The sequence below is a fragment of the Haliaeetus albicilla genome, chromosome 5 (genome assembly GCF_947461875.1).
Source record: "Haliaeetus albicilla chromosome 5, bHalAlb1.1, whole genome shotgun sequence".
Lineage (NCBI taxonomy): Eukaryota > Metazoa > Chordata > Aves > Accipitriformes > Accipitridae > Haliaeetus > Haliaeetus albicilla.
In genome coordinates this window covers 19,587,957-19,609,896 of record NC_091487.1, presented here as the reverse complement: position 1 = coordinate 19,609,896, position 21,940 = coordinate 19,587,957, and the positions used below count along the sequence as shown (strand labels likewise).

General features: G+C 37.3%; 1 protein-coding gene and 1 non-coding gene across 3 annotated transcripts in view; one reads left to right on the top strand and one right to left on the bottom strand.

Annotated features, from left to right (window-relative positions):
• Positions 1–20,866, top strand: part of TDP1 (tyrosyl-DNA phosphodiesterase 1) — a 50,287-nt gene extending 29,421 nt beyond the window's left edge. For both annotated transcript variants that reach the window (XM_069783663.1, XM_069783662.1), the window contains exons 15-16: positions 9,217–9,331; positions 20,377–20,866. In XM_069783663.1, coding sequence (XP_069639764.1) covers positions 9,217–9,331; positions 20,377–20,450 — 189 coding nt within the window. In that variant the 3' untranslated portion in view covers positions 20,451–20,866. The remainder of the gene's footprint in view (positions 1–9,216; positions 9,332–20,376) is intronic.
• On the bottom strand, positions 4,023–4,104 carry TRNAL-AAG (transfer RNA leucine (anticodon AAG)). Its single transcript has one exon. It is a non-coding gene; the product is annotated as a tRNA-Leu (tRNA).
• Positions 20,867–21,940: the final 1,074 nt, after the last annotated feature.

Genomic DNA, 21,940 nt, shown 5'->3' with positions numbered 1-21,940 from the left:
GTTTTGACATTCATTGAAGCAGCAAGCAGTGTGAAAACTTCTGCAGTGCAGAAGAGTCACTGCTGAAAATTTGACCATTCAGTAAAGAGATGAAAAATGTTTATTTTGTTTTTAATGTTTGTAGTAGCAAAAAGGTGGGAGAATTAATATGTTTCATACACTGGGATCAAGAACTGTAATCTTGTATAGTATGCCTGCAAGGTAATATCTGATTAATTAGAGAAGTAGGATTTGTCCACTGATCATCTACTCCACTGCTCCCTGCTATCTGATTGTTGTGACTGTCCCCTAGAAAAAGATTTCAGGCTTTGAGACTGTAACAGTGTTACTGTGCTGTCTTATCTAACACCTGTGTAACTGTCAACTTTACAGCAGTCATGAAATTCTAGTTTTCATCTTGGGAGTGTCCACCTTCTCTCTTAATAAGAAAAAAACTGTCATGAAAAATACAATTTCTATACTGCTTTGTGATTTCTTTTTAAAGTTGAAAATAAACACAACTTATATTTAATATAGTCAGTGTCAAATGCAAAAGCTAAGGGCCAGTATTTTCAAAACTGAACTTTCACTTGTGCTCCTAACATGGTTATAGAAGTGTAAGTAAGCCGCTTTGGGGGGCGGGGGGGGGGAAGTAGAGTGGTTGTTAGGGAACCAAATGGCTTTTTGGAAAGTGCAGAAATACATATTGGGAACATGAGTTACTATCAACAAGTGAACAAGTGCTGCTGGAAACAAATTTAACCGTAGTCATCAAGGATTTGAATGGCTGATGTTTTTTTCTGCATTATAAATTTATCCTTATGATGCATGCATAATGCAGTCTCATATCTAAAAAACAAAAATAGCTTAATGCACACAAGATGTTTTTTGAGAATTGCCAGTTGATGGTTATAGCAGTAGAGTTCAGTACAAGTTGGCAAAACTGTCCAAGAACTAGAGCTAATACACAGGCAAGGTAAGTATCATGTTATACTGTGCTAGCAGTGTCCACATTAGTTTAAGCCTTCCTCAGGCATATTTGTAGAAGCTGCTGTCATTACAGCGACATGCCTTTCATGAATTAAATCCATTTGTAATGTTTTAGTAGAAACCAATGCTTTTGGCAAAGTTTTTCCTTTTATGCAGCTTTAGGAGTCAGCATTTCTAGAAGATGGTTCTGAATATCTTCAAATGAGATTTAATTTAGCATCCATAACTTGAGATAACTTGCTCTAAGGCTGTGTTTCAGTCTAATGATGCACTGCAGCAGATTTCTAAGTGATAGGATCTGACCCTTGGGATCTCCATTTGTCAAAAATCATTTATTTCAAAGGTGTCGTTAACCCTTAGAGATGAGAATTTTGTCTAATGGGCCATCCTTTGTCATCAAAGTCTATGGAAGTTTTGTAACTATGCAGTAAAAAAGGAGCCTTCAGCAGGAATTGAAGTAGTTACTCAGAGTAAATTAATTTCTATACATACAGCAGATCAAAACAACAAAAGTTACTCACACAAACCTGGCCAAGATCTTGATCTCACTGAGTAGTTATAGGGCAAGTTCAGAGTTGCAGAAAGGATGCTGACAATCTTGGGATGCGTCAGTCATTTTTGTTTGTTCAAGGCCTCTCTTCTTTAAACCTATAACTGCTGCAGGCTTAGGCTCTCAGCCTAGGAAGAATAATATATAGTGAAGCTTTGCTGTAACTCAAGATCATATTCTGGTGACAGGTAGGTTGCTGTACCTGTCTGACTCAGCAGATTAGTCTCTTAGAGAATTAACCACCTGATAAGATAGGTTGGAGTCTGGCTTCTCAAACATATCAAAGTAGTAGATTAGCTTAGTATGTGGAACTGCATCATCAGTTGGCCCCACCATTATAGTAGCCTGTCTGTGGCTGTCTTCACTCCCTTAGTTGTACTGGCACTGGTGCTCAGTGGATTCTTTGTGGTTTAAACCCGCTCAGACTGGCCAAAACCAAATTGCACAAGTTTTCAAAGAGTTTTTCCATGCACCAGCTCAACATGATCAGGTGAGTTCTGATGCAAGGAAGAATTAGGAAGAAGCAAGTTCAAGGTGGCAGAGAGCACGGAGGTGAGTGTAGGATCACATTGAGATAACCTTCTTTTGGCCTGGTTTTGGAACCAGTGCCTGTGGAAAAGGCTTATCATTGAGGTTTTGGATGAAAATGGGTGTAAATGGCTAGGACCTGACTGAGGAAAATGTGTTGTGCGCTATAAATGGTAGAGCCAAGTCCCCAGATATTTCCCTTTTTGTCACACTGGTTACTTTACAGTAGCCACTGTTGGGGGAGTAGAAGGCTTTACTTTGTCATATCAAAGGAACATCTCAAAACTCTCAGTGGCCAAAAGCAGACACATATGGAAAAGTATAATGGTCAGGCATGTATGTAGTAGTTTATCCCTGAAGATTTCTTGACTTGGAGGCTATAGCCTCTTCTGTGAGCATCTCTTGTCTTCTCTTAAATGCCTATAAGCTCCTAGCATTCACACCTGCTCTGGCTGAGTTCCACAACTTAATGTCACATGAAGCACAGTGTTCTGAAAATTAGTTTCATTTGATGTTTCATCTTGCATTGAAAGATGAAATAACCATGTGATCTCTATTCACCTTTTCCATACTCCTCTTTCTATACACCTGTATCTGTTTCTAGGCTGAAGAGTCCTTAGCCTGCTCAGTTGCTCCTAGGGTGGAGATTGTTTGATTGTTCTTCATTTTTTCTCTCTTTTTTTTTTCTTCTGTATCATTTGAGGTGGAAGGGTAGTGAGTGGAGGGACAAAGGTGCATGTGAGATGCAAGTATAAATCTGAAGAAACAGATCCAGATACAAGTCTGTGACACAGTGATGTTCTCAAGGTTCTCCTCAGTTACTGAGTCTGTTTGGCCTGCTGTATTTTTTTTACAAAATGGTATGTAATAGGTTAGCCTCTGATTCTCATTCACTTGTTGAAAGACAAAGTTGTTTGTCCAGAATTGACAGAAATGTGTACATATGAGAAGCACAATTCTAATATATCATACTTCATGATAAAGTTCAGTTTGCTTTTGTTGAGTAGTGTAATTAAAACATATGCAACGCAAAGATGCTTTGTGTAAGTACAATGCTTTCTCTGCAGCCCTCTCAGCTCTTACTTGTCCTACATAAATTACAGAAAGCAAGCAAATATGTGCTTCTATACATGTGGCTGGACTAAAATCTAAAGTGTGCATGAGATAATCTTATGTTTGAGTTTCAGAACTCTCAGAATGCAACTTAATTCAACCTCATCTAAAACTTGCAAGAATGTAACATTTAATACATATTAGTTTCCTCCCAGTTTCCTAAATATTGATACTTGTTTTTTCTGGTTGCCAGTCTTCAAATTAAGTCACCTGTCAGTAGTCACATGATATGGTGTATATGGGAGCAAAATGGGGAGAGAGACTGCAGCTGTCTTTCCTTTCCTCACTGGGAAGTGCCTGTGGAGTCACCTGATAATGAGGAGGTAGTCAGAGAGACAAATATTAATACTTGCCTTATGTACATGCTGTCATCTGATACTCAAGTTGCAATGCTTAGCTCGTGAATCTCTTATGTATATGCCCTGTAGTTAACTGTATAAAAAGTCGTCCTTTGATAACTTAGTCTGGTTGTCAAGACCATTGTTTGTTCAATGTGGTTTTAACATATGTGGCAGAATGGTCTTAGGTGAAGATAATGGAGAACTAGGAATCGACTAACATTTAGAAACTGAATTTTCTAAAGTTTGTTTGCAATTAAAAATATACAGAATACAAGCTAGATGAAGTGCTTTGAAACATAACTGAGCATTCCTGGGCCTTGAGACTCGGCACACTCTAGCTACTGGAATGCCAATTTAATACTGCCAATTTCTGATAGTTCTGTTTCTTCAGATTGTTTCATGCAGTTTGATCACAAAGTTAATGACACTTTATTCTGGTAGAAGTTAAGACTTGGAATCATAGAATTGTTTAGGTTGGAAAAGACCTTGAAGATCATAGAGTCCAACTGTTAAAACATTCTTGGCAGCGGTGGGATTCGAACCCACGCCCCCGAAGAGACTGGAGCCTTAATCCAGCGCCTTAGACCGCTCGGCCACACTACCCTGGTGCACTCACATAGCACACATATAATATTCCTAATCTTAAAAACTCCATTAGCTCTGTGGTTTGGGCTTTCTATTTTCTGCTGAATACAAATTTGGAAGTGGATTGTTCCTCACTTGCCAGCTGTTGACTGCCAGGTTTTGTCTGTTTTTTAAAATGCTTCCAGAAGTTATGCTTTGGGGTTGGGTCTTGGCCTGGTGTGCTAATGCAGACTCTCAGAAATATGTTGAATGGTTGTTCTCAACAGAGCAGCAGCTGTCATCATTTGCAATTTTAGTGTTTAGGGAAAAATCAGCTGATGCTGACATTAGATCACAAGCTTCTCTTGATTAAAAAATAATGTTTATACAAAAGATAGTGTCCTCTGTTTGAACTGCATTTCCCTTTCTATCTCCATTTTTTTTCTCACCTCCTACACCTTCACTCTCGCTCATGTTCAGCTTGCTCTTTCAGCTGCTGGGGATTCCTTTCTAGAGACTGAAATAAGTTAATCTTTAACATGTAAAACATGTTGAGAGAAACATCACCTAACAATACGGACTTCTGGGAAGCATGTTGCAGTAATTATTTTGTTTGAAAAATCCTGAAAGTGTCTAATGGAAAGCTTTTTAACTAAATAGTTCCTCCTCACAGCTTCCGTGTCTCATAAGGTTGTAAGATAAATGGAGCTTGACCTGTAAAATGGTATAAAAGTTTGTGGAATACTTAAATCTTCTAACAGGTCTGTTGAAGAATGTGGTACTAGCCAGTCAGCTTTTAGAAATAGAAACTCAGAGAAATATAGTAGTTGCTATTAAACTGAGAACTTACCCATGATTGCCTACCTAGTACTACCAGATGCTACAATTATATCTAGATAATCACAGACAACTAACAATAGTATTTCAGATTCTGAAATGCTGTTTGGTGAATACTCACTGGTAATGAGTAAAATGCTGTCTTACAGTTAGTTGCCTGTGGGGATGGGTGTATGAGCTGAATCTGGATTAGAGAGCAGCCAGCCATTATGTGTGTGTCATCAGAACTGAACTGCTTAAATTTTTGCTGAGTTCAAACAGTTGAACCAAGCACCTTCAATCATAGCTTAACTTAGACCAGAACTAAAAGTAGGTTAAGCTCTTGACTGTAATATTAACTTCCAATGTAATGTAGTAACACTTTCTTCTTTGATTTATCTAGTTTCAGATGAAGTCTTCTATCCTGTTTGAAATAGTGGGGGTGGGGAAATAAATACAATGTAGGTAAACTGAGATTTTATATGTGGATTTTAGGATGTTAATTAAACCTTGCTTTTACTGTTCACAGAACTGCTACAAGGTTTTCAAACTCCAGTGGTAAAGACACCCTGAGGCATGTTTTCCAAGCCAAGGTACTTTGGCTTTAGATACCTGAATTTGTCACTGTGGGCTTCTTACAAAAAAATGTTCTGACACAGTTGAGTAAAGCCCTGGTTTGAATAAATATGCCTCAATGTTGAGTAAGGATTTCATTGTGTATTCTTCTGGCCAGAGGAGCATGGTCACTGTCAAGTTTGTGTGCATCCTTAATTCTTAACTGCCTATACTAGTGAGTTTTTAAATAGTTTTGCTGAAGAGCAAGCCTTTTTCTGTTTACTGGCATGGGAAAGGATAGTCCCATAATCATCCAGTGGAATAATCAGCTGTTTCCTGTAGGAGTTACTTCACTCGTATCAAAATACTGTAGTGATATCAGTGTTAATTCCTACTTAAGTAGGGATGGCAACTCTTACCTCTGTCTTATGTGATGGGTTTTTTTATAGTCTCCAGTCTGCCTTGTTTGGGGTAAAAAAAGGTTGGAAAGCAGAATTTTAAAAGCTGTTCTACTTCCTTCTCCCATTCTTCTTCCTAATGCCTACTTTTACACTGTATGATGGTAAGGCACTAATAGAACCCACAATAGTATTTAAAAAAATAGGCTTTCCCAACTGAGAAATGTATCTCTTAACATTTCAAAATGTATTGCTGTGAACAGTAGTCAAAGAACAAAATAGAGCTGCAGAGGGAAAAATTCTGAAAGAATAGAATATGGCTGAGGAAAATTTAAAAGACAGGCAGAATTTTTTTAGGCACAATCCTGCTGGTTTGTTTTTTGGAAACAGCAATGAGAACTGTCAATGTTCAGGAAATGCTCAAAACAGACAAAATGTATGACATTTCAGTTTCTGTGTGATCTGTGTGAAGACAGACATGAGAGTTACTTTTAAAAGCATGTGAATCTTCTCAGAGAGCTTTATTAAAGGATGTATTCTATAACCCAGACCCTTACTCCAGGATGTTAAGAGGAAAACTAAGTATCTTTTCCTAGATTAGCATTTCCTGAATGGAAGATCTCTACAGGTTAAATTCTGACAGACAAAACAATTTGGGAATCAACTGATGGAGTCCAGTGGGCTTGGAGGACAGTATCAGAGAAGACATAAGACTCAAAGGAGAGGAAAATATAACTGGTGGCTACTGAGGAAGAATGAAGAGGAAAGCAAAGGCGTAGAACAAGAGAAGGAAGCAAAATGCCTGAAAAGAAACACACTGAAGTAATAACAGGGAACAGAGGGTAGAAGAAATGAAGCAGAAATGGAAACATTACTGGGTTGAAAAAAAGATGGCTAACAGGAAAGAAAATGAGATTAAAAATGTCCCACAAGTGGTGCATTTTATGTTTTGTGAAAAGCACCCACTGCTATGAACTTCAGCGTGGAATACATGTGGCATAGCTCTTGATATTTGAATTAACTGAGATTACTATGTATATATGTAGAGGCCTAAGTAAGTGGTGTTCTACGCTATGTGCTTTGATAGCAATGGTTATACAAATTTCAAACTTGGATGGTGCCAGGCAACAACTGTACAACTTTGGTGTTCATCATGGACCTTGTTTGTTTGTTTCTCCTGTTCTTTCATTTAAAAGGCAGTGGCTTTTAGCTAGTCTTTGAAATAATACACAGTGTTTCTTAGGTCATAACTTGTAGTTTCCTGTTACTTTGGGTCATGAGACAAAAGAAGCATCTATATGCTAAAGGAGTTTCTTGAACTGACTTGCTAGAACTGCTGTAATACAGCTTGACACTGTCTTTGCCAGCTCTCCCTTTTCTCTGTTACTATGCTTCTTGAATATCAAAGAAAAAGGTGTAAGGCTGCTTTGTATCCCATGCTCTGTGGTCATATGAATGTTGCTTTCTCCAGCTTACAATGCTACCATTTGATGAAGTAAAACTTCAGTAAAGAAGAACTTAGTATCGCAAAAGTACTGTATATAGATGGGACTATCAATTCAGCCAACATGATGTTTGAATAAAATGGGATTATTCAGTGGTAATAAAGAAGCTTGCTTGTACTATTATAAAACAGTACTCCAGTAAAACTTGGACAGATGGATCCTACAGCTTGGATAATGCATAAGTTAATATTCAGACATGAGCTGGCAATATGTGCTTGCAGCCCAGCAAGCCAGCTGTATCCTGGGCTGCATAAAAAGTATGGCCAACAGGTCAAAGAAAGTGATTCTGCCCCTCTGCTCCGCTCTAGTGAGAGCCCACCTGGAGTACTGTGTCCAGCTCTGGAGTCCTCAGCACAGGAAAGATGTGGACCTGTTGGAGCAGGTCCAGAGGATGGCCACAAAAATGATCAGAGTGATGGAACACCTTATCTATGAGGAAAGGCTGGGAGAGTTGGGTTTGTTCAGCCTGGAGAAGACAGGGCTCCAGGGAGACCTTATTGCAGCCTTTCACTACTTAAAAGGGGGCTTATAAGAAAGATGGAGACAGACTTTTTAGCAGGGCCTGTAGCAATAGGACAAGGAATAACTGGTTTAAACTAAAAGAGGGTAGATTCAGACTAGATACAGGGAAGACTTTTTTTTTTACAATGAGGGTAGTGAAACACTGGCACAGGTTGCCCAAAGAGGTGGTAGATGCCCCATACCTGCAAACATTCAAGGCCGGGCTGGATGGGGCTCAGCAGCCTCATCTAGTTGAAGATGTCCATGCTCATGGCAGGGATGTAGGACTAGATGACCTTTAAATGTCCCTTCCAACTCAAAGTATTATATGATTTCAGAAAGAAAAATACAGTTGTCCAGTAATGTCTTCAGAAATTAATAATAAAAGCTTGATAGCCTTTAAACTTTTAGCCTGTTCTAATCAAATTGTACTTGACTGACAATAGGCTATTGGAAATCTCAGTATTAGAAATTTGCTTTGGTATAACTCATTACAGTTGATGAATGGGATCCAATTTCTCTGGAGACATGGCTAAGCAGTATCATCTGCCAAAGTTACCTGAATCGCTTTAAATCTATCTGCCATTGTATTGCGTTATAGGAGTTTTTTCTGTAGTCCTTAATCTTGTTTGAAATCCACTGTCGTTCTAATATGAGTGTAGTCTTTGAAACTTTTATGCAAGAAGTTTCAAATCTTCATTAAATTATTTTAGTGTACATGGATAGCGTTACCCAAGATATCTGAAAAGTATAGTTTGTAGACTTGTTTCTGTATCACAAGTTGAATTTTAATTCAGTTCATGAAACACATTGAACATCTAACTAATATGGTCAGAATGAAGCTAAACAGCAAAGAGAAAAATTTTAAAGCTTTTCCCTTTAGTTGAATATTAAACACTAGAGGTGTTAGTATTTTGTTTAATTATTAAAAATTTGGTTCCAATATCTGTAAGTATTTATGTAAAAGAAGCGCCATCTCATTGTATTGAGATGTGCTGCCCATATGGTACTAGCAAAGACCTTAGGCAATTTGGATAGAATTGCTCACACAAGCAAGGCCACAAGTGTGTTTACCTAGTGAACATGGAAATAGATTGGTATATGTGTAAGGGACTGAGAAGGTAGAGTATATCCAATGTGGACCCACCTGTGGGGCCAAGCCAATGAATGCAAAAGAAGAAGAGCCTGAAAATAGGCTGAAGCTGAGCTCTTAAGACAGAGAAGGTGCATTAGGAAATATCTAATCTCAGTAATGGAGGCAAAACATTTTGTTTATTAAAATAACTCTATTGAGAAAGAATGTATTGTGGATTAGGTTTGGTTTTTTCCTCTAGAACTGATAAGTCTTTTTTCTGTATGTTTTCCTTTCTTCATAGGGATTTGACAAAGGTTACTTTCATGTGAGAGGGAAGGTGCTTTCAGAAAGTAATGATTCAGCGATATATTTTCCTGTACCTTATGACCTGCCACCAGAACAGTATGGAAGCAAAGGTAAGGTGTGACTTCAGAAGAAAAGTAGGTGTGTTATATATGGAGCAAACTAATTTGAGTAACTCTGAGTCATTTGAACACTGCTATGTTCCAAAGCTTTATTTTAATATTTTTGTGGTATGACTGCATTTGAGATGATGCCAGTCCCACATTCTGCTTGCAATTTCAAAGAAAGCAACTATAGTCCTTTGGTTCTAACTTTTTCTTTATTGTTGTTTACGTTTTGGATCAACAACCTAAATATTATTTTTTCATTCCTCTTCCAATATATTTGTATGCATGAGGAAAATAGATATTCTTTATGGAATCAAAATGTTTTTCTGTAGAACTAATGGGGGAAGGAGCCTTGAAAGAGGAATGTTTGGAAGAGAGCAGGTGTGAGGAAAACACAAGCCTCTGGAAGTGGGGTGTGAAATAAATACTATAGAGCAAATGTGAAAGAATTGCTGTAAATCAGTAGAAAGAAGAGTTGCTTTTGGTCCATTCTATATTTCATAGTTTCAGATGTCATTTTCTTGAAGATCTGTGTTGTAATCCTCCTTGGAGTGGGTATATTTCATAACACTTGAAGAGATTCACAAAATCTCAATCTTCTCGGTTTATGAGACTCTCTCTAGAACATGCAAATCAGGAAAGCGATAAGTAAGTGCTGCTATGAGGTGATGATGGCTTGAAAACCTAAAAATACATTGAAGATAATGATGTTGATGTGCACCTGCAACATTTGGGAATAGTAAATTTTTATATTTTTGCTCTTAAAAACTAATGCAAAAAGATTGAAACTAACTTTTTTTTGAGAAGTCATGATTTAAAAAAGACATCATCTACAGCAGAGCTTGAAATAATAGAGAGTAAGAAAGGGTTCAGGAAAGATAGTGTTTATAGCCACTCAAATCTTTCGGTAGATTTTTGAACTAACAAATTATGTGGGGAGAAAGACTGTTTAAAAGCTAAGAAGTAAATAGACTTATAGAGTATTATATAGTAAATAACAGTAAAGATGCATCATTTGGGGGTGACTGAAGTACCCCAGCAGGATCAGAGCCTGTAAGCATGATGCTTCCTGTAGTTGAAGTAAGAATGCTTCGGCAGCATCCTCTTGATCAGGTGGCCTCTTTGGTTTGTTGGCTTGACCTCTGATTTTTCACCCATAAGCTCTCAACCTGTTCATCACTGTTTTTCAAACACAGCTCTGTGCAGTCAATCCAATTTTTTTTTTTTTTTTTACATAGTGGGCCAACTCCCCCACACCTTTTCTTCCTTGCCTGTCCCTTCTGAACAGTTTATAGCCTTTGACTGCAGTGCTCCAGTCATGTGATTCATCCCACCACGTTTCAGTGATAACAGTTAGATCACAGCTTTCTAGCTGCACAGTGGCTTCCAACTCCTATTTGTTATCCATACTGTGTGCATTTGTGTGGAGGCACTTCAGCTGTGCTGTTGACCATTTCACCTTTTTAGAGAAACAAGCCCTAGTTCCTTTGCACATTTCACAGGTGTTGCCCTGTTGGTTCCTAATGCATCAGCAGCCCCTGGCTCTTCTGTGTTGCTCAAAACTCCATCCCCTTCTGTCACTGAGTCTAGATTAAAGCCCTACTTACATGTCTGGCCAGCTTGTTGGCAAAGAGGCTTGCCAACTTGGTCAGGTGAATCCCATCAGCTCCCAAAAAAACTGGCTTCTCACAGGTAGATCCATGATTATAGAAGCTAAAACCTTGAGTATGGCATCAGCTATACAGCTAGGCTGTACAGTTCATCTGTTCAATATGATACGTGTTATTTCTGTAACTTGCAAAGATGATTTTTCTGCTTTAAAAGCTTACTACTTACCTAAAAGAATTCTTAAATGGTATTTCGGTTTTGCTAGAGAAAAATTACTGGCTCAATATAGAAATGATAATACAATCTATTATAGTGGCTTATTTAGTACAAAACATGCTACCCGTTTACGTACTGTTAATGTTGTTTCAGGAAGTGGTGGCAGGGGTTATGCCTGGTTTACTAGCTAACTAAAGGGGAAGAATATACTACAACCAGCTGTTGTGCTCTGGGACATGTATGCACTGTCTTCTTGTTAACTAATGCTCAAACTGATGTTTTCTGGAAGGTTTTTCTAAAGGGTCATACTTAAATTCTTGGAAATTTTAAAATAAAGATTAAAAATTAGCATCTGTGTGTATTCTCAAATATGTTATATATACTGTCTTCCTCGTGCAAAAATGTAGTTGTATAATTAATATTATTCTTGCTTTAATTCCTCCATTTAACCTACTGTGTCAGTGAGTTTTATGCATATTTCAACTAAATGTAAAAATTTTTTCCAAGTAACTTGTTTCACTTTTTGCATGGAAAGCTTACTTCTGTAGAGAACTCATTTGTCTGTACTTCAGCTTTTGGGTCTCAGCTTTCTCCCATGATATGAACAGATGTCAGAATTCAAGTTGTCTAGGCTTTGGCAATGGAAGCAAAGTCAGCTGCCTGTGCCTTTTCACATCTCTTTCCTGAATATTCTGTTTCAGTGCCTTAGTGTCCTGGTGGAAGAGATGTTTAAAGAATTCCCATGTTATGTGATGGACTCATAAAATAATCTGTCCTTAACAATACAGTTATCAATTCCCAAAGTCTCTGGAGTGATATAAACAGATGTATTTTAATAAAGTCTTGATAAGCAGAAATGCAAGTAATTAGCCTTTCCCTAAAGAAACCATATTGACTGATCCCTATAATTGAAGGAGAAAAGGCTCTGGGGGATTTTCCATGAACTCAGACTCTTTAACCATGGAAAAACAAAGTACATATCACTTTCATATAATCAGAAAACTCCTATCAGGAGCAGGAGGGAGGAGAAGCAGGTGCAATAGTGAACAGATAGATGGTCAGGAGCAGGGCCATAGATTTGCCATTTAAAGTTCTAAGTAGAAGATGGGTATATCAAAATGCATTGTTTTTTTCTGTACTTGTACAAATTCAAATCTTGGATCAGACATACTCTAATGTTAGAGAATTATATTATATAATGTAACAAAGTGAAAGAAAAACAGTTCCTTAGTTCGTGGAAATAATTTAATTGCAGAAATTATTTGTCATCTTGTCACAATGGCTTTCTGTCATATTAATTGGTGTTTATCAGATTGGACTGGACTTCCAGCATGAAAATTGTTATAGTGGAGTAAATGCATCTTGAAAAGCAATAAAACACATCTCAGGACATACAATGATAAACTCGTCCGTAAATGATGTAAATAATCTGTCTGATTTCAGCCATAATAATTCATGAGGTTGTTCCACAGTCCTTTTTAGTCCATATGTTCAATAATAATGAAATAATTTGGTCCCTGTCCTACTTTTCTCTCACCCCATATAACAGAGAGAAAAAAAAAAAAAAGGACTTGTCCACCTTTGCCTGGTTTGCCTCATTAGTCAATGGGTTTCATTCTAAAACTCAAGTTTAGGCAAAACAGGAAAAGAGGATCTCTTGGAGAAAAAATGATGATTTTCTTCTTCTTCTGAAGATTTCTAAAGAGTATAAATTGAGGTCATTGTGAGACAGATAACTTCCTGGTTTTGCACTGTTTTTCTCTCCCAGAGGGATGGATTATCCTTCACTGAAACATAATCATAGGCTAAGCTATAGTTACTGAAGGATGCATTTATGTGCTTTAAGATGTCACTGGTAGGGCAATTATGATACATCATCTCTGTGACATATAACGTATTTAAAATTTTCCCATTGCTCTCATTTAGTTTTCAGCTGTATTTCAAACTTGCTCAGAGCCACATTTTACAATACATGGACAGGTAAACTCCATCTGCTTATGCCAACCATAGTAATTTGATCTTCCTGAAGGGAACAAAGAATAAAATTTAACTGGGTCTCAAACCATAGCTGGTAGCAGCATAGTCACTTCAAGTTGAGATGAGGAGTTTGTAACATTTCTTCTGTGAGAGAAATCATAGCAGAAATATTTTCATGTCAAGTAGCTCATTTTAACTACATAGGATGATTTAAAAAAAAGAACAAAAAAACCCCCAAAAAAAGAAACAAACAAACAAAAAGCCACCAACAAATGACACTATAATGCTTGAAAAAAATATTTGTGGACCTAAAAATTGTCAGAAAGTAATGATTATGTGATCAATTAGCTCAATGAATCAGTGAATTACATGTGTTGTAAACAAATACAACACATACTGTTGTATTATAGTAAGCTTCAGTATTTTGGGCTACTACATCTGTTTTTTTTCCTAGTGAGTTGCATTTAACTTTCTAGTTACATTTAAGTGGGATTAGATTTCTGCTTAATTGGCTCTGTTTTCTGCTTTTTTAGGGAGTCCTCGGCAGGTGAAACATCTGAAACATTTCTCTGCATTATTATTATTCTGCCAGATTTCAGATTTATTAATCTCACGCACTAGTTACAGAATTCTCTTACAGCGCCACTGAAAAGGGAATGACTTAAAATATATATTTATCGGCAGTTCTTTGAGCTGTGACTGGGTTACAAGGCAGGAATTTATATAAGCTTTTTCTGAGCTCTTAGTTCAGAATGCTTTGGAACTGCTCAAACCCTCTGGAAGAGAACCCCGTAAAGTAGGGGGGCAAGTAATTTCTGATAAACAAGTTATTTCTCATTCAGTTTTCTCCTCAATGTATGTATTTAAATCAAGGAAAGCAACTGGCTGTTCAATTGACTAGTAGTATAGAGAAAATATATGTGTATACAAGAAAATTAGACAGGTTCCAGCTCAGTTCAGATTAATCTAAAGTTAGAGTGAAACTACATCTTATTCTCTATATATGCCAATTATATGAATTACATTAGTCTTTGGTTATTTTGCTCTTTGTTGAAGACTTCTTTCCTGAGCCATTCTAACAATTTGTAAAAATGTATTAAAATGTATTTCAGTATTTTCCGGCGGGAAAATCTATTTTACCTTGGTAACTGGGGGCTAAAGCTGTCAAATCTCATGCTATGAGAGGCTGGAAGAGTGGTGGGCAGATGAGATGGAAATTTGCTTTAATGTAAGTTGAAGCATTGTTGAGAAATGTACAGTCCGCTTAACAATTCATTAGTTCTCTAGCTGAAGTTTTCAACATCTGACAGCTGTGATTTCATTTTCTTAATGATACACAAAAGTATCTGTAACATGTCTCACAGGAACAGCGCTCTCCATTGTGAAAGGGCCCTGCTGTTCAATATGCCATTGCTACGCTAACGTGGAAGAGCAAATTGACCTTTTTCTTGTAACTTCAGATATTCAGTACTTTATATTTTGTCTCGCATTCAATAAGTGGGAATTGGGAGTATGGTGAAATTACATTTGGTAAATATTTGTAGTGATTTCAGGAAACTAGTAACACTCCATCTCACTTATTACGCATAAACTGCTGTTGTGTTGGATAAAAACAAGAAAAACTTCATGGCATATTTGCCTCCAGCTCTGGTAGGTTTAGATATTTGTGCTTATCCTATTATTTAAAAAGTGGGGATAATTTTCATTTATCCTGCCTTCTACTAGTGACAGATTGCCTAAAAGAAGAGATCAGTGTTTTGTCCAGCTAAGCTAGAGAAATCCTTTACTACTCTGAGGTCCCTTACGAGGACCTGCTGTATCCTCAGGACGTCAGATAAGTTCTGGGAAAATGTCACTGTATGTGGCCTCTACCTTTCTCCCACCTTTGTTTTTTTGTCCGAAGTTCTAGAATTCTCCAGTTTCTCTGTCAAGTGATTAAAACACTTTTGAAGAAATTAAGAAAGAAGACTTCTGGGCAAGTCATTCACATTTTTCAATAGACTTTTTTCTAATTAATATTGCATAGATACATGGAACCTGTGTACTTTCTAGAGTTTGAAAGAACTTGACTGGCAGCATCCTATATGAATTTTTGGAGAACTTTGGGTCCTCTCAGTATGCTTAATATGGTACAAACTCTAAGAGAATACCCTTTCTTCTGAGAAGATGACAGCTAGAAGCTAGTCCTGTTTCTAGTGATACTAATACATTGAATAGAAAATATTTCACTTATTTAACACTCAGAGCAATGGTAAATGTAAACCTGAGTATGTTTAGAAGTTTAGTTTTTCAGTTTTTTCAAGCAGCAAGTATACATTGTCATTGTAGTTCATATACCAGGGCAGGTGGTGTGGAGCAGGTGTTGGAACCAATCTTAGTCTGTGTTGGCATCCATTTCCTTCCTAGGTGGAACCAAAAGCATTATTATTGACTAAACCTGCAATTTGAGATTGAAGCTCTCTTAAGACAACTTGACATCAGATGCTTCCTCAGATGGCCTCCCAGAGTCCAATTGTAACATCCGAGTATATGGCAAAACCTGGTTTTCTTCAAGCTTTTTATAACGACTGTGAAAAATTTAACACTTTGTACAAGAGGAAGCTTGAGTTACAGAGTCACCATTTAGTTTGACCACTTCTATGTATTGTTTTGATGGGGTTACAGACTTGAAGACCAGAAGGAGCTACTAGATTCATCTGATTTTGCCACATTACTAGCCAATTTCTTTGAGCTCAAAGCTTGTGTTTGGTTAAGAGAGATCTTCCAAAATATGCTTCAGATCATTAGTTGAGAGCATCATCATGAGACAGCAAATTCACCAGACGGTCAATATTTTGTTTCAATAGTTGGTCAACCCAAGAATTTAAAAAAGCACTTTATATTTGTTATTCTTTTCAGGATAGAAGTATGATGCCCACCCTAGCTGTTGAACTTATATTTGATTTGATCCATCTTGTGCAGAGTGCAAGATTTGTAGTTGAAGTCTGAGGAAATGTAACTATGTCATCCTAACAGATCAGAGTTAAGGTTGCACAGACTTAGACATTTTTCCTTTAGACTATTGCTTCCCAGCTGCTTTAAATTACCAGCACAAACCAGTTTTATTATGCATGATATACATAGCTTGCATCTTTCTCTTGCTGCAGGAAATAACACACACAGTTTACATCTGGCAGTTTTAAAATAAAGATTAAGATCATTCCTACTCTGAAATGACAAAGGGCCTCATTAATTTTTAGCAGATAACATTTGGTGTGTGCAACGTATGTTATTAACTCTTTGCAAATTGCTGCTTTGAGCAATTGCAGTTGTTCACCTCCAATAGTCAGCTGAGCAGCAGCAGGCCATTTGTAGGCAGCAGATGCATCTTCAGGGCAAAACATTTTAAGAATTTAAAAAAAATAAAATTACCTGGTAGCTGATAGTGCTACTTAGTAAGTGCTACTTATCTTGATAGATAAACTATATAGATACAACAAGCTCCTGAACTCCTCTGTTGTTAAGCAACAGATTCAGGCTGTCATAACAAAAAAAAGACTATGACAAAGCTGAATGTATTGGTGGTACTAAGATAAAAGAAACCCGTAGACCAGTAATATAATTTGAGAGTTCCTTGGAAGGAAAAGAGAAAATGATCCAGTCTGGTATGTGGGAAACATGCACACAACAGCCAATCTTACTTAGCAAGATATCTTCATAAATAAAATTTCTTTATGCCTTTGATAATATTCAGATCTTTATTTCCCTCTAGAATCTTTCAGATGAGTATTGCTATTTTGTTGTATAAAATTATCTTCTTATGAGCTCCATTGTCACATCTCAGTTGCAATATTGCTATTATCTCTCTTACCAATACAAGTTGACCTGATTCTCTCTTGAAAGTACAGCAATTCATTTAGAGTGCTTGAGGACTGATACCCCTATCACTTTTGATTCACCCTATTGAGAAGTTTCTTACAACAGACTTACATTACACAAAGGGGTACAGCCCCCGGGCGGGGGGGGTGGTGGGGGGAGGTGGTTTGTACCTTTGCATGGGAAGAGGTACAAGCTGCTTGCTGTAGTCAGGGAATGTCACTGAATTTGTGATTTAAATATTACACAGTTTACTGACTGGTGAAATAATCTGCTGTATGGGAGGAACTTGAAACTTTATATATTAAGTACATCAAGGGGGTTTTTTAGAACAACTTGGGAAAGGCCTCAGAAAAGTGCAAGGGACTTTTTTTTTTTTCTCATCACATCAGCACTTTGAGAAACAAAGCAAATCCTGTTTTTAAACTGCAGTACTGGCTTTGTTTTCTTTTTCTTTTTTTTCCCCAATGAGTGTTCATTGTCCTGGCCTTCAGGAATTATTACCTTGTTTGTGAATATTGTTATAGATCCCACATCTATACCCTGTCTGCCTTTCCCCCTTCTTGAGATCTTTCGGGTATGATTTTTGCATTGAGAGGAACAATATGAGTTCTGTTTTAAATGCCATGCTCATCCAAAGGAAGGGGAGAAAAGAGCCTGAAATGTAGTGTGCGCCTTCTGCCAATACTGAAAGGAAGAACTTTCCAGCATCATGCAGCAGGGAGTAAGTTTGCCATGTTAGAATGTATGTGTAGAATGACTTGAAGAACTCCAGTTATTTGTGAGTAACCTTTCTATATATGTGAACACTTAATACTTTAAAGCTACATTTTTCAATTGGAAGGCTCATGAAATATTGTGAAAGATGATGTAAGAATCTAGTCTCTGTGTTTAGAAATCAACCAGGAATAGCTCTCATCCAGATCACTCACAGTGAAAAAGACACTTGTATTTTAAACTGTAGGAAGAGGATCACAAAGATGCTTTAATTGTATTTTATACTTTACTGTTCAATTGCATGTTCCTGTAATTCACAGACTTTTCTGGTTTTGTCTATACATACCATACTACCATCTGTCAGTGATAAAAGTGATAAATAATTTTAAATTGGATCTGACATTTTAAAAACAACCAAATTATAATTTGTTTCAGCAATAGTTTTACACATGGCTTATTAAAATAGAATCAGGTGTTTTATAAAACCAACAGCATCCCATTAATAGAACAAAGTTCCAAGTACATTCATAGCTACCTTAAGAAAATTTTATTAAAATAGCCACAATAAAAAAGAACTAAATTAGATATTGAAGTATCTCAGAGCACTTTAAGGAGTGACTGAAGTTATTTCTGTACATCTAAGTCTTCCTCTGCCTGTATGTTTTGCTGAATTAAGAGTAACCGCAGATGGTAGCAAAGATGGATAGGTCCAAGCTGCATAATGTACTCCAGGTGACAGATTCCAGTGCTTGAGTGGAACTGGATTTTTTCTGATGTCATCGATAGTGGTCAGTGATCAAATCTGGGTGTATGCTTGAAATCCTCGATGCTTTTTCCAACATTTGCTTTATTCTGTACCTATTCTTATAACTATTAACATTTACGCTGCGGTAAGGTATTCACCTAAAACACAAAAGGTACACATGGCTCTCAAGCAGGAGACTGATAAATAAGCTTAGGGAAATAATGATGCTACTTTTTTTTTTTTTTTTAAGAGATCACTCAAAGTTTCAATATCCTGCAGTTGACCCAGAAATCTAGAGGTGTTCTTTGGCAGTGCACTGTGAGTTAAGTGCTATAGTTTATTCCAGTTTCCGATGCCTTTTATTTTTTTGTGCTTGGAAATCACCTATCCACTGTACCCAAAAGACAGCCAACTACTTCTTCCACCTAGAAGATATATCATGATTTTAAATCAGGGGAAGACATGGATGTTTGCTTTTATTGTCCTCTTACAATAACATTATGTGAAAGATGGCATTTGTTGCACAGGCTGTTCTTTCTCTGGTGATCACATTTCTGTGGCTTGTAACATCCCAGCAGTCTTCATAAACTCTAAACATAGTGTCTTTTTTCAAGTGAGGCAGATTCAACAGACACTTTTGTAAAACATTTGCAAAGCTGGGATATGTTTCACTGTAACGTATGGATCTACAGTACTAGAACTAAACGCACTCTAGTAGCAAGTCATAATGAGTACTTAGCAGGAATCCTCTCCCTGCCCCATGTTTAATTGGCCTGGTACTTGTCACAGTGTGCTGTTTTGTGATTTATATGTCCCTTTATTACTGCTTCTGTCACTTTCTTACTCTTCTTGCTACAGTAATTCTCACTTCATATATTGTGAGAGCTGGCATTGGATCCTGTAAACTTAAAATTGGACAACAATAATCATAATTAATAGCTTCTGTAAAATTTCAATTGAAAACCATGTAGCAAATCTTCTTTAGCAAGTATATATAGTATAACATGTAGATGAGTTGCTTGTTTTTGATAAACGAACTACTCCATCATCCTCAGTACAATTCAGCTTAACCTATGCGTTGTACAGGTTAATGTCACTGTCTTCCTTCAGGGCTCATTTTGTAGATGGAGAAAAGAAGCAGGCTAGATTTATATAAACTTCTTATTTGAGAAGAATCACTGAAAGCATTGAAGGAGTTTTCTCTGTATTTCAGTAGGAGTAGCCCGAGAGAAGTAGAATAATAGCTCGGCTTCACAGACCAGCTGCTTTTCTGCATCATGTATGTGGTACAAGGAGGAGCCTAGAGCAGGTTGCAGAACTAGCAGTTGGCTCCTTCTGTGTTGCCTTTTCTCCTTCCCAAGAGTGGGAATAGTTTCTGTATTCTGAGAAGGAGGGAGGGAACTGTCTGCTGCAAACCTGTTGCTCATCTAAAGATGTAATATTTGAAAAAGTGAGGCGTGAACTCGAACATTTCAGAGTTCAGGCAGCGTCATTCGTAGATACTGAATTCTTACTGTCCATGTGGAAAATACTAATGTGTTACAGCACTTATTTATATAAATAATTCCATTGGGTTAAGAGATACACAGCACAAAAGTTGCTGCGTTTGGGCCAAACCAAATTTGGCTGCATTACTGTTCTTGTTTACTGTCTGAAATAAATTCTTTTACAGCTGGTGGGGAGTATGTTGGGTTATGATAATTATATTTAAAATAATATTTGGGGGGAAGCAAAGCCTTTTGAAAACTCGAAATCTTACCCTTTCAAAAAATAGGTGAATAAAAATTTTCAGCATACTGAAGTTGCACATGGGATTATGTGAAAATCAGTGGAAATTTTGACCTTCTTCCTCCAAAGGGAGGGGAGGAAGAGCATCAAAATTTTACATTTAATAACTGAAAGTCATGAGCGTGTTTTTGGGTTTGGTTTACAGATCAACCGTGGATTTGGAATATTCCTTACACTAACGCACCTGATACACATGGAAATATGTGGGTTCCATCATGAATGTTTCCAGTATTCTGTGACGTTTCACTTACTGACACTGAGCCTGCCGCTCTACTTGCAAGACTGCTTATTTCTGTTTTTTAAGCTATAATGTCTGCTATAATGGCTAATTTGTAATTGAAAGAAACATTCAAATGTTGATAACGGGGAGATTTTTGGAGAATCTATAACCATATCATTACAAATGAACTGGCATTTTTAAATACCTTTTTATATGCCTTATCCTCACTGTGGTTCCTAATACGCTTTTCAAGATTAAAACAAGTGTAGACTGTCCTCAGAGGTTCTCTCTGCATTTTTAGCTGTAATGAGTTTAAAATTTACTGTTCTGTGAGACTGTCAGTTGGCCCCAAGTAGCTGGAATAAAAGTTATTGTTTGTAAAATTTAAATAAAAATAAAGTCAATCTTGTTTATATATCCTTTGTTCCATCTTCTTCTAAGTGTGTACATTTCAAATTGGATTGAAACTTTGCTTTGCAATTATCACTTCTAATGAAAGCTCTAATATTTGCTGTGTTGGCTTCTTGCAGTATTTGGCTCCTGGTCAGTTATTTCCTAAGCCTCGGGGGGGAGGGGGGGGGTGTTCCCCCCTTTCAGAAACCCAAGCACTGTCCAAAACACTAAATTGAAGTGGGTGGGCTTTGGTGCTGAAGAGTTGTTTTAAGTAGTGCTGTGGGATGTATGAACAACTGGTCCTGCAGCCTGGAAATCTTGTGCGCTAGTGTGGTACTTCATTCAGAATTCCTTCTGGATCCCAAATAATCTGACTGGGTAGCTGTTCCGATGCTACCTCATTCATTTTGCAGTGTCATTCCCCAAGATGGTTTGGAGTGCACTGGGGAGTGCACTACTTCCTAATGTTTATCTAATGTCTATCTCTGTTTCATTCAAAAATTACTATAAAAAAGGTGTGTGGTTAGGAAATCATATGGCATCTGGCTAGCAAGGAGTTTTCTTTTGTTTTCGTACACTGTCGCCAACCAGTCCATAGAGAAACTCCATGAAGTACTGCTTCTTTTCCATCTTTCATATCCTCTCTGCACCTCTCTGGTGTGGTTATCAGATGGTCTTTCAAATCAAAAAGGTTATGGCTTTGAGTTATTGTTGGGGAAATTATTGTACGGTCTCTTATTCAAAGGGTAAATGGAGCTAGACAGTGGAATAGCCTTGCCTATAACACAGAGGAATTTTACACTCACTCTTCACAGCAGTACCAGGAACTTAGGTGTTCTTTTCTTAGCTTGTGTTGGCAATTTAGAGACCCAGTACTCATTACAGTTGCTTTATCTGGTTTTGAGAACTTTGTAAATAATGTGAGCTAAGTACGGGTCAGAGTGCTGCTGGCATGTCCATGGAACAGATAGGAAGGTTGCTTTCTGCTTTCACCTTCCCTTGATTCTGTATGGAGAATCTGTACTGTTTATGCTACATGCAGAAACTGATGCTGTCCCTGATGAGCCTGAAAAGACAGGGATCAGGGAAAATAACA